Here is a 13564-nt window from a genome sequence, read left to right as displayed (position 1 = left end):
CCACGCAGACACAGGGAGAACTTGCAAACTCCACACAGGCAGTACCCAGAATTGAAGCCGGGTCGCTGGAGCTGTGAGGCTGCGGTGCTAACCACTGTGCCACTGTGTTCTTTGAGGCAGTTCATTCATATCATAACTCACTGTGTTTATACATCTTTTTTAAAAAGTCACATCTTCCCCATGGCTTAATTTGCCAATTATATTTAAATCACTGTTTTCTGGTATCTGACCCTCCTGCCAGTGGAAATAGGGTAAATAGTTTCTCACTATCAAAATCCTTCAAAATTTCGAACACCTCTATAAAATCTCCCCATAATATTCCTTGCAGTAATTTCCATGCTGATGCAATATTTCCTGGCTTTTGCAGTGAATCAGCACCACACTAAATATCCCTACTCCCATTCTCCCCACCCCCACCCCCCAATCTGTCCCCTCTCTCTTTCTTGCGCGCTCTTTTACTCTTGTGCCCTCAGGCTGGGTGACAACAGTGAAGGTTGTAAATGAAATTGTCCCTACATAGAGCTGAATTCTGGTAATGTCTCTGCACATTCACTAAATTTCATTCTGTTCATAACCATACTTCAGTAATCAAATTACCACCATTCTCTGTCCCATGGAAATTTCATCTAATTAATCTTGGCTATCAAAGTTTATCAGGGATAGCAATCACATTGGCTGGTAATTAATTTAGGGAGATGAAAGGTTTCACCTAGCGCTGCATCTGGGAATACAACAGGATAGTAAATAACCTTCACGAAAAACATTTGTCACCATGGATTAAGTACTATATTTGTGGCTATATTGATTTATGACTAAAGCACTTAATGTTCTACAGTAGAGCACATGATAAACAATAACAAAGGTTTGGAATGAATTCTTAAGGGGGAAATAAGAAAATTGTAGCACAGTTTTGGGAGTTTGATTTAAAGGGCCACGATGGACAAAAAATTAAAAAAAAAACCCTTGTCATTTTCTAGGAAAGGCTGAGTTCAATGTCAGTTACTGTTCCTGTCAGGTTTTCACCTGCGGGTTATAGAGATAGGGAGGGGCAAGGCCATGCAGGGATTTGAAAACAAGGATGAAAATTTTAAAATGGAAGTGTTGCTGACCAAAGAACAAAGAAAATTACAGCACAGGAACAGGCCCTTCGGCCCTCCAAGCCTGCGCCGATCCAGATCCTCTATCTAAACCTGTCGCCTATTTTCTAAGGGTCTGTATCTCTTTGCTTCCTGCCCATTCATGTATCTATCTAGATACGTCTTAAAAGACGCTATCGTGCCCGCGTCTACCACCTCCGCCGGCAACGCGTTCCAGGCACCCACCACCCTCTGCGTAAAGAACTTTCCACGCATATCCCCCCTAAACTTTTCCCCTCTCACTTTGAACTCGTGACCCCTAGTAATTGAATCCCCCACTCTGGGGGAAAAAGCTTCTTGCTATCCACCCTGTCTATACCTCTCATGATTTTGTACACCTCAATCAGGTCCCCCCTCAACCTCCGTCTTTCTAATGAAAATAATCCTAATCTACTCAACCTCTCTTCATAGCTAGCACCCTCCATACCAGGCAACATCCTGGTGAACCTCCTCTGCACCCTCTCCAAAGCATCTACATCCTTTTGGTAATGTGGCGACCAGAACTGCACGCAGTATTCCAAATGTGGCCGAACCAAAGTCTTATACAACTGTAACATGACCTGCCAACTCTTGTACTCAATACCCCGTCCAATGAAGGAATGCATGCCGTATGCCTTCTTGACCGCTCTATTGACCTGCGTTGCCACCTTCAGGGAACAATGGACCTGAACACCCAAATCTCTCTGAACATCAATTTTCCCCAGGACTTTTCCATTTATTGTATAGTTCACTCTTGAATTGGATCTTCCAAAATGCATCACCTCGCATTTGCCCCGATTGAACTCCATCTGCCATTTCTCTGCCCAACTCTCCAATCTATCTATATTCTGCTGTATTCTCTGACAGTCCCCTTCACTATCTGCTACTCCACCAATCTTAGTGTCGTCTGCAAACTTGCTAATCAGACCACCTATGCTTTCCTCCAAATCATTTATGTATATCACAAACAACAGTGGTCCCAGCACGGATCCCTGTGGAACACCACTGGTCACACGTCTCCATGTTGAGAAACTCCCTTCCACTGCTACTCTCTCTCTCCTGTTGCCCAGCCAGTTCTTTATCCATCTAGCTAGTACACCCTGGACCCCATGCAACTTCACTTTCTCCATCAACCTACCATGGGGAACCTTATCAAACGCCTTACTGAAGTCCATGTGTATGACATCTACAGCCCTTCCCTCATCAATCAACTTTGTCACTTCCTCAAAGAATTCTATTAAGTTGGTAAGACATGACCTTCCCTGCACAAAACCATGTTGCCTATCACTGATAAGCCCATTTTCTTCCAAATGGGAATAGATCCTATCCCTCAGTATCTTCTCCAGCAGCTTCCCGACCACTGACGTCAGGCTCACCGGTCTATAATTACCTGGATTATCCCTGCTACCCTTCTTAAACAAGGGGACAACATTAGCAATTCTCCAGTCCTCCGGGACCTCACCCATGTTTAAGGATGCTGCAAAGATATCTGTTAAGGCCCCAGCTATTTCCCCTCTCGCTTCCCTCAGTAACCTGGGATAGATCCCATCCGGACCTGGGGACTTGTCCACCTTAATGCCTTTTAGAATACCCAACACTTCCTCCCTCCTTATGCCGACTTGACCTAGAGTAATCAAACATCTATCCCTAACTTCAACATCCGTCATGTCCCTCTCCTCGGTGAATACCGATGCAAAGTACTTGTTTAGAATCTGGACTGGGAACCAATATAAGCCAGCAAGCACAGGGGTGATGAGTGAAAAGGACTTGGTGTGAGTTAGGACACAGACTGCAGAATTTTGAATAAGCAGTGTTCGTTTAATATAAATGTCCCCAGGCACATCACAGGCTGATGACAAAACGGTTGTTAAGGTGGCAAAGGAGAAATTAAGACGGCTGGTCAAAGAGGAGGTATTTTAAAAGCAGGAGGAGGGGATGTTCAGAGGAGAAACTCCAGGGTATAGGACCTAGATGTCTGAATGGCATGGCTGACGTCAGAGGTTGATCGGGGTTGTGGGGAGGGGCGGGGTGGTGGTGTCACGGGGTGTTGGGTTGCATAAGAATTCTGAGTCAGTGGAGTGAAGAGTTTGAGGCTTTGTGGGGGAAATAGGGCTGAAGTAGATGCAGAAATAGGATGGGTGGGGCAATTGGAGGGTCAAAGATTTTAAACTGTTGACATTGGGGGAACATGAAGTCTGTAGATCAGTGAGGATGGGGGTTGGGGGGCAATGATAGAGAGCAGCACTTACTGCTAACATATCATCCTTGTGAAAAATGACTTTAAAAATATTTGGCTCTTTTCCTTGTTTCTGCAGGTAACTGAAAATCTCTACACCAAGCTCTGTAACCAACAGCCACAGACAGCCTAATGAGTTGGTCCAGTGTAGAGCAGATCTGTGGATTTGATTGAAAATGGGATTAATAAAGCTTCAGAACCCTAGCCATCCCTCGGCGCTCCTTCACAAAGCTAACCAGATGCGACTTTTGGGGACTCTGTGCGACGTAGTGATCCTGGTGGACAGCCAAGAGTTCCATGCTCATCGGACTGTCTTGGCTTGCACGAGTAAGATGTTTGAAATTTTGTTTCTTCGCAATAGTCAGCATTACACCTTGGACTTTCTTTCACCAAAGACTTTCCAGCAGATTCTCGAGTACGCTTACACTGCCACACTCCAAGCGAAAGTAGAGGACTTGGATGATCTGTTGTATGCAGCTGAGATACTGGAGATAGAGTACTTGGAGGAACAATGTCTGAAGATTCTAGAGACTATTCAGGCAACAGATGATAATGATACAGAAATGGCAGTCAATGAAGATGAGGATGGTGGGAAGGCCAGGTTTAACAAGAACATATTGGTTACTAAGCAACTTTCTGGTGAAGAGGCTGGTTACACTCCTAACCAGGCTGTGCCAATCGGGACGTTGGAAGAGCAAAGCCCTTCTGTCTCCACCTCATTTGGGCTTTCAGCAATGAGCCCCACCAAAGCTGCTGTAGATAGTCTTATGAGTATTGGACAGTCAATCATACAAGGGTCTTTGCAACAAGTCTCAGCAGATGAAGCACTTGCTGCTGGTGACAGGCATCCCATGATAACTGAAGTCAAGCATGAAATGATGCAGGTGGAGGAGGCCTGTAGTCCCAAGATGGGTGAATCTGGCTCTTCAGGGGGTGAAAAGATATCTGATGCAGATAGGTACAAGGAAGCCCCCGGTACGCCAACACGAAGCAGCGTCATCACCAGCGCCCGTGAACTGCACTACGTCCGTGAAGAGAATTCTGGAGAGCAACCTCTCGAGGCAGGGCTGGGCGTACAAATGGGGATGGAGAACAACCCCAGTGCGCAGGGTGAGAAACGTGCCACCTTGTACCCTGTCCAATTCAACCGCAGAACTGATGGCTTGTTGGAGGTGCCAACTTCGTTATCCTCCGCGCTCCACGTACAGCCGACACTCTCGGTCGCAATGGACTTTAGTGGTTATGGAGGGCTTCTGCCTCAAGGCTTCATTCAGAGGGAGCTTTTCAACAAACTGGGCGAACTCGCGGTGGGCATGAAGACCGAGAATCGATCCAGCGAGAGGTGTAATGTTTGTGGAATGGAACTATCGGACAATGAAGCCATTGAGCAGCACAGGTAAAGACATTGCATCACCACCTATTGTACCAAGTAAGATTGTTCATCCAGTGGTAAGGCATCCAATCACTGTGTGCAGCTATTCCTATTATGGGATGTTGGGTTTGGGTGTTGGGAAAAGGAAGCTGATAAGAGGTTAGAAATCTTTGAGGTGGACTTTTATAGTCATAGAATGTGAGGAGTTTAAAAAAAAAACATAGGCCCGATTGCCCAATCAATTCTGTGTCAGTACTTTTCTCCAAGCTGTCTAGTCTGATTCCATTCTCCAGCTCACTGTCCATGTCCTTTCATTTTCCTGTTTTATAAGCACCCTTTTGAAAGGAATTTGAGCTCCACTTCACACCTTGTAGCACAGAGCTCCATACTCTTACCAGCTTCTATGTAAAAAAAGATTTTTTTTAAAAATCTAACTTCCCCATTTTAATGCTTGTGATTATCTTAAAGTCAATCCATCTCGGTTCTGTCTCCCAGCCAGTGAAAGTTTGGACCAACTTTTCCTGTTTAAAATATAAATAAAATGAATGGTATTTTCTTTTTAATGGGAGACACTTGCACAGATTAGGCAGAAGAGGCTGAAAGGCTGATGGTCTACTCCTGTTCCTATGATCTCAGTAGTGTTAAGCTTGTTGTGGGAGCAGATTAATGCAAGATGGAATTCAATGCAGACACGTCTAAAGTACGGTGTATAAGATGGAAACATAAAACAAATACATATTCCATAAATGGAGTAGGAATAGCTAATGATCCAGTGGAAGGAGGGAGTTTTCATAGACTTGATGCTTGGTGGGTCCAACCAAGGCAGTGCGGCTATCAACAAAGCCAATCAAGTGTTTAACTAAATCAGCAAAACTGTGGAGTAAAAGTCGGAGGATGTTCTGTGATGAAAATGTCCTGGGTTCTGTTTGGGCCATGCATTGGATACTGTATTTGCTGGACAACAAAGGAAAGGTTAAAGTGGTGAAAGTAATTCAGAGAAGAGCACTAGGCTAGTTCCTATTGTCAAGTGTCTGGATTTTGAGGAGTAACCAAAGAGACATAGGCGTTTCAACCTTGAAAGGAGGCATCTGAGTGACCTTACAGCAGTGTACAAGATAGTAAATGATCCAGGAAAGGTAATTCTGCAATGTTACTTTTAAAGTAAATTGTGGGAACGGGACAAGGGTTAATAGCAAAAGGTAATATTAGGACTAACAGCAGGAGATTCTTCTCCCATGTAGCACTGTTCAAACAAATAAAATAAAGTAAAGAGAGAGTGCTGGAAATACTCAGCAGCTCAGGTAGCATCTGTGGAGAGAGAAACAGTTAATGTTTCAGGTCGATAACCTTTCATCAGAACTGGCAAAGGTTAGAAATGTAATAGGTTTTAATAAGTGAAAAGGGGGGCGGGGAGTGAAGAAAACAAAACGGCAAGGATGGCATGGAATAAAAGGCAAAGGGAATGGTAATAGTTGTAGTAAAAGACACAGCATTGTCTAGACAGTGTTCAAACAAAGTTCTGTGATCCTTGGGACATATATATTTTGTCTGGAAGGAATGGCTTTTTCTTCATCGGATGCTGTTTAAATTGGTTTGGACAAAATCTCTTTCTAATGTGATACAATAAAAGGACAGCCAATGGTTCCACTAGGATTTCAGTAAAGTGTAATGGTGAATGTGTGAAAGTTCCATACTGTATCCACTTGAACTGTGGAAAACACCCCGCAGTGCAGTCATTGACTGTGTCCCCTCCCCCAAATCTGGGTTGTATCTGCAAATGTCATTTCAGCCAGCACCGGTGGCTACAGGTCTGTCACTGTGTAACACTGGGGTACAGCCTTGGTGGGTACAGGTCTGTCACTCTGTGTAACACTGGGGTACATCACCTCCATCACCTGGCAAGTACTCGACAACTAGCTGAAGCAGCACGACTGAAGCCTGAAAGTTGGGCACCTGTTTCCTCTTCTAGGATTGAGGAAGTGGGGGGCGGGGGGTGGAATTATGTTCTTTCCCCACACCCACCAAGAAGTCTTTCTTTACAAGCTAAGCCTGGTAAGCCTTTCTGTTGCTAATTCAGGGTTGGGGAGGAACTGGGGTCCAAGCTAGTTTGCAGAAGCCCACTTTCAGCATGGGTTTACTTGTCACTGAAATACAGATATCTGTGAGCGAAGCATCTTATTGAAATAATAACATGCTTCTTTTCCCTGACCAATTGTCTTCACATCATTATTTTTGTTGCCAAGGGTGATTGGGTTCCGCTTGCCCCATTAGCACAGTTACCAAGGGATGAATCTAGACGAAATGGGATTAGAATAGATAGGTGCTTGATGGCTGGCATGGACACGATGGGCCAAAGGCCTGTTTCTGTGCTGTGTAACTCTATGACGGCTCTTACTTGTGATAGTCTGGACGTGGAGTATCAGTCGGAGTATCACTGTGACTGACTACAGTTATGCCAGTGTGAGAGTGCCCATTAAGGATAGTATTTACTAGGGCCAATTATACTAGTGCCCTTCAAGATGGTCTCCGGCTCAATGAGAACTGATCAACCAGGGTCTCCTTCACTGATGGGACAGGCTTGAGGGGCTGAATGGCTTACTCCTATTGCTGCGTATCTTACTGGGTGTAGTTATGTCAGTGTGCATGCCTCCTCAGGATGACATCTCACTATAAGTCTGAGTGACTTTGCATGTGAGTTATATCATGCATTTCACACTGATGTGAAACCTGAACAAGTGCATCAGTGGCAAATGTTGTAGTGTAGTTGACATTTTCATTTCTGAAAAGAAAAATCACTGAGAGTAATTGGGATCTGACCCCTAATGGAAAATCAGAACTTACTGTCTGAAGAACCCGAAATGTCTTTTTTTTTTAAACACAGAAGCCCTCAATGGTTATGATCTGGACTGCATTCCCTGAAAGATGGTGGAACTGGATTCAATAGTAACTTACAAAGCGGATTTGGATATATACTTAAAAACAAAAAAATATTCAGGGCTATGGGGAAAGAGCAGGGGAGTGGGACTAATTGGATAGCTCTTTCAAAGAGCCAGTACAGGCAGGATGGGCTGAATGGTCATCTCCTGTGCTGTAAGATTCTACACCTGCCCTGTTTTGTCAGTGGCTTCAATATACTAGTTAGCTGCTGTTGCAAAACTACAAATTAAAATGCCTGGCCTAAAGATGCTGCTTTATGGGAATTATTCAGTATGTGCAACTTCTGCTATTGAACATTTCCAGATTTTGAGGGAACCCCCTTAACCCACTCCCTCCCTTTTTACTCTTTGACCCCCACACTCCAGCCACCCGCCACCGTTCCCTTCCCTCTCTTTAACTGCTCAGCTTATTAGCGGCACCTGGTAATGTAACCTCATAATCGAAACCAGCATTTTCCTTCTGCGTGGCCAGTGACAGACAGCTTTGTCTGTCCGAACATGCCATGCTAGGAAGTCCCATTAGCTTTATTGCTGGAAGATCCTGGGCTGCTCAGGAAATGAGTGCTGCAGTTAGGCGCAAGATCTTGACCTGCTCGTGTAACCCCTGCTCGTTGGAAAGACCTCTGTCAACACACTGGGGATTTCTGTTACTCTGGTTCTCGTCTTGAGTCCTGAGGTTAACAAAAAGTCTATAGATTGACATTCCTTTGGAAAGAAATCAGCTTGCGGCCTCTGATTTATTCCTCCTACCAGTGACGTGAGGTGTTTGTTTTTTTTAAAACATGATGTATAATTTAAGACTATAGTAATGCATCTAATTGGATTTTTAAATAACTTCTTAAGATTGAAGTGTAGTGTAGAATGTATGTATTATTTCAGGTTTTCCACTGTGTTCCTTTACATGCCTTCTCTCCTATGCCCCCACCTCCAAAGTTTGATAACACACACTGGCGTGCAGATCCACACGAGGCAGTGGACTTCCCCGGTGTGGCCAGTTAAGGCTGTAAGTGATGGTAATGGAGGCTGCCTCATCCAAAATTTGCATTCATGCTCTTAACCAGAAGACACCTCTTGATAGGTCACCAGAAGCATGTCTCTGGAGATCAGCCATCTCTCTACAGAAACTGTGGTTTGGTCTTGGTGCCTTCTTTGATCTGTAGAGGTCCATACCCCACATGGTGCATTCATCCACTGAGCCATTGGAAAAGTTCTGTCTGACCATCAGCTTGTTTCTTTTATTGAACAGATCTCCTACACTCTAAGACTTTAGCTGACAGATCACCTCCTTGTATCGCTAAGATAAAAACAAAATATTGGAAATGTGAAATAAAAGTGCTGGAAGTGTGTTTAGAATTTTGAACTCTCATCCACATAGATTGGTTGAGGTGATTAACAAAATATTCATTTAAGGGGAAGCTAGACAAATACATGAGAAAGATATGATGATGGGGGTTAGATGAAGTACACTGGGAGGATGGTTGCATGGAGCATAAACACAATCATAGTTGAGTCAAATGACGTGTTTCTGTGCTGTATCACTCTAGGATTCTCTAATGTACTAGCTGCTCCTCCTATTTCAGCAAAGTGGTGCTGCTGAATTATTTTCCAGACTTGTGTCCGATTTTCGAGTTCCTAATGGGCCTCGAGTCACCATGGGGATGATTCTGGTAACTTAATTTTGGAGAGGATGAATTGAGTTTGGATGGGTTTCGAAATTACAGATTTAGGGTAATTATATACTAACCCAGCTGGTATTTTTAAATTTTATCCCAGCCTACAGGATCGAAGAATCAGAAAACCACCCAAGTTTTTTTTTTTCAGAAATGAACTAAACTGATATGAGCGAAAAGCAGGTTATTTTTAACTTGATCCATTGAACGACAAATTAACACAATCAGATCATCCACTCAATTTTACCTTTCAGTAAAGTCGATGGTAAAATTGAGCTGCAGAAGTGCTTCCGTCAGTTTCCCACTGGACAGGATATGTTTAAAATAACCAGCTTCTGTCTTGCACAGGATTTAGTTTGTTTCAGGAACAAAAAGCTTTCAGTCAGTTTTGTGATTCTCTGATTCTGTAGTCTGGAGCAAAAGTTGATGCTTTTTTCTGCTTACTTGTGCTTCCCTAGCTTGTTTCTATTTTGACATCTTCTTGAAAGAGGGTTTCAGTCTGTGTAAATTATAATCTTGTGTACTTTATAGTAAGGTAATGAAACCCTCATAAACTTGTTTATTTGAAACTTTTAGCTGAAATGCTTAAGCATTTATTTGGTTTAGTGTCAATCCAATATACATCAAGATTCCCTTTCAAAGTACAAGTAAGATTTAATGGTGATTTAATTACTGGACTGCAAAGTAAACTTTTATTAAGAAAGACCCATAATCTTGAGAATTAGTCATATTGCTGAAATCAAATAGCTCCAATTTTAAGATGTGATGCAAGTTGTTTTTTCAAACGAATCTGAATTAATGAAAATTTAAATAAACTGGGTTAATGAATCATTTTGACTGACCAGGACGAATGATGTCTTCAGAGATTAAAATAATCAAAATATTTAAATGAGAAACTTTACATTTTTACTGCCTTTGATTTGTCTTCAAATTTGGCAATTTTAATATAATGGTGAAATTGATCAACTGCTTCCTGTAACTTGCAAAAGAGAAAATCATTTTCAGATACTTCCACGATCTACCTAGTGAAATTTCTGTTTAAAATTTAAGCAGTTATGTACAATCGTGCAGGTAGAATTGTTTTGAGTGGCAAATTAGTAAACTTAGCCAGGCAGTCTGTACAGGCCATGCAATCTCCTTTTACAAATGTTTAAAATATTTCTTTGGACTTAATTTTAGTGGAAGGCAGATTGAAGGTATATCAGGTTCAACTCTATGTAATTGCTTCCAGATCTAACACAGGGTTATGTGTGTTAGAATGATGGGTCTGGTAAGTGCTAGCTTCCTGTGTAAATTTGGTTATTCTATTCATTCTGGGCAGTCCTGGACTCTGTCATTCTTTTCAAGTGTTTTCCAGGTTAGTGTTAGAGCACAAATTAATTCAGACTGAGCTAATCACGTAATAACTTGGCCAGATCTCCTGGAATAATTTTGTGCTCTGCTTGAAAGAAATAACTAAAGAGCTCATGAGGCAAAACTCAACATTTTTTATCCTAACTTTTGGTTGCCTTCAATTCTTAACATGCTGTGCTTTAATTTTTTTTAAAGATTCTTACTAGCTCTCCCGTTTTGCCGCCTCTGTACTGCTGTGGCATCTTGCAGTAGCTGCAAGTTCATTATCTTCAGCAAGTGATCAGTCCAGAAATTACAGCAGGGCTAACTTCAAATGGGGCCGTTAATAGTTTGCGAGTATATGTATTTTGGAAAGCCAACCATATTGGCTTTTATTCCTTTTCACAGTTTGTATTTTCATGCTCTTGCCCATGATGCACCACTCTATGTTGGAGGGTTGAGTACGTGACCTTTCCTCAATTTCAAATCCCTCCAGCTTGCCCCTGCCTATTTCCGTAAACATCTACAACCATCTGCACTCCTCCAAGTCTGACCCCTTGCGCATCTCTGATTTCCATCGCTCCACCATTGGCGGCTGTGTCTTCGCCTGTCTTGGCCCTAAACTCTGGAATTCCCTCCCTCGCTGCCTTAAGATGGCTCTTAAAACCTTTGTCTTTGACCAAGCTTTAGTTACTTGTCCTAATATCTAATGTGCCTTGGTGTGGAATCTTGTTTTGATAACGCTCCTGTGAAGTGCCTTGGGATGTTTTACTACATTAAAGGTGCAATGTAAATGGCAAGTATGGCCAACACTGGTGTGGGAATGGAATAAAAACAAAAAGTGCTGGAAATACTCAGCAGGTCTAGCAGCATCTGTGGAGAGAGAAGCAGAGTTAACATTTCAGGTGATGAAAGGTCAGTGGCTTCTGAGTATTCCCAGCATTTCTCGTTTTTAATTTCAGACTTCCAGTATCTGTAGTATTTTGCTTTTATTTTTCTGTGTGGGAATGGAACCCCACTTTGTCTTCTGTTTGGTCATGTTTTCTTTCTAGCTTTCTGTCTCGTCGCGTGATCGTTTTGTTTTATCTGCCAATTATCTTCAGAATATAGAAATGTTTCTTTATCTGATATTTACTTGCAACATTAGTATGTAACAAGTAATCTGCTAAATGGTGCATGTTTTATGTTGACTGAAACAAAGCATTGAAGGGGTTGAACAAAAGCATTAAATTGACCTGACAGTCTATCATTTATAGGTGTCTGGATATTGAGAAGTCTGAGACAGTAAATGGGATTTGCGGCTTTAAAAAAAGCTTAACTGAATATTGTAAAGATTTGGAGATAAATATTGGGAAACATTAAGCATCATTTTGGAAACTAATGAGTTAAAACTGCACAGTACTGTGCATCTATTCTTTCAAAGATTTTAGTAATGTTTTCTCGCTTCCTATTATGCTAAGCCCCGTAGAGTGCTTTGCCCCTCTTACAACACCCTCCCTGAATGGCTGTGAAATCATTGCCAACTGTAGTGTTTGTATGTCGTAGCTCTGCTTTTATAGCTTTTCTGGCTGAATTTTAGTTTTTCTGGCATGTGCCCAATATTTACATTCCTCTCTCACATGAGGGGATAGAAAGCGTGCGTGTGTATGTACCGTTTCTCAGATCTGAAAGCCAGCAATTATCAGCAGCTTGTAATCCCAGTAAGAGCTCCTGACTAGTCAGACAGCATAGCAGTGGAGGCTGTGTGCTTTTTGTTTGGAGAGTTGCTGGGTTGTTGTGGTTATGCGAATACAGGTTGGAGCTCCCCAGGTGCAAGTTGTTGAGCAAGGGTTTGCACTCATGACCCCCTTGAAGGGTAGGTGCCTGATCCTGGTCGGGCTGTCACGTGCCTTATCATGTCTCAGGAAGTCCCACAGTGCAGGACAACACCAAGGTAGGTGAGAAGCAAGGCCAATCAACATGTATTGATTAGACGCCACCAAACTTTGCACTTAAGACAATTTTCTACTGAGTACAGAAGATGGAGATGTGATTTGATTGAGAAATTTATAGGATTTGATAGGGTTAATACAGAGAAATGATTTCCCCAAACAAGGGGGCATAATCTTAAAATTAGAGCCAGATCATTTAGGAGGGAAATGAATTGCACCTTTCAAAACTGAGATTGGTAGATATTTTGCTGGGAAAGATATTGGGGATATATATCTAAAGTGGGTAAATGGGATTGAGGCAAGATCACCCATGATCTAGTTGAATGGCTGAACAGGCTTGAGGGGCTGAACGGCTCACTCCTGTTCCTGTAGGTTAAATGAGGAAGGGAATACTGACTGAGTAAAGAGTTAAACTCTGAGATTCTGGGGAAGAAGGAATTAAGGAAAAGGTGTGATGAGTCTTGCTGCCAATACTTTGAGGGTGAATTGCGAAGAGAAAATCTGGGACATTATTTAGCTGAAACTGAAGAGGGACCAGAAGGGAAATTTCAGTGAAGTAAAGATTGACATAATAGAGCAGAATTGGCAGTGGCTTGGAACCTGGAACATAGTGAATGACTTAAAGTTACCTGGAAAGGGGGAAGCTGGGCATATTACTGAAGCTTCCTTTATTTGAGAATGATGCATTCTCCAAAGTATGTGAGGCGGTGATAAAAATGGGAGGGGAAGCGAATATGTAAAAACCCTTTTTCTTGTACAAGCTGTTTCATTTTTTCACAGTCATCTTAACCCCACGTTTTCTGAGTGGAAACATTCCTGCTCACTACTTTGGCTCATTCAGAGCTATTCACCACTACAACAGCAAGCAGTGTGTGTTGTCACACTTTTTGAGAAGGATCTGCTTGTTCTCAGTGACTAGGAGTTATTCTGTCTCTGGTTTATGACCTCAATCTTCTGTAATTTTGGATATTG

The 13564-nt window shown here is 42.4% G+C and overlaps 1 protein-coding gene across 8 annotated transcripts in view; it reads left to right on the top strand.

Moving 5' to 3' along the window:
* The window catches only part of zbtb16a (zinc finger and BTB domain containing 16a), a 291732-nt gene that overhangs the window by 25702 nt on the left and 252466 nt on the right, over positions 1-13564 (top strand). For all 8 annotated transcript variants that reach the window (XM_068054070.1, XM_068054072.1, XM_068054074.1 and 5 more), the window contains exon 2: positions 3431-4747. In XM_068054070.1, the coding sequence (XP_067910171.1) occupies positions 3528-4747 (1220 nt within the window). In that variant the 5' untranslated portion in view covers positions 3431-3527. The remainder of the gene's footprint in view (positions 1-3430; positions 4748-13564) is intronic.

This window comes from Heterodontus francisci, chromosome 22, assembly GCF_036365525.1.
Source record: "Heterodontus francisci isolate sHetFra1 chromosome 22, sHetFra1.hap1, whole genome shotgun sequence".
Taxonomy (NCBI): Eukaryota; Metazoa; Chordata; class Chondrichthyes; order Heterodontiformes; family Heterodontidae; genus Heterodontus; species Heterodontus francisci.
The sequence above is the reverse complement of the archived record's forward strand: the minus strand, read 5'-3'. Positions and strand labels throughout refer to the sequence as shown.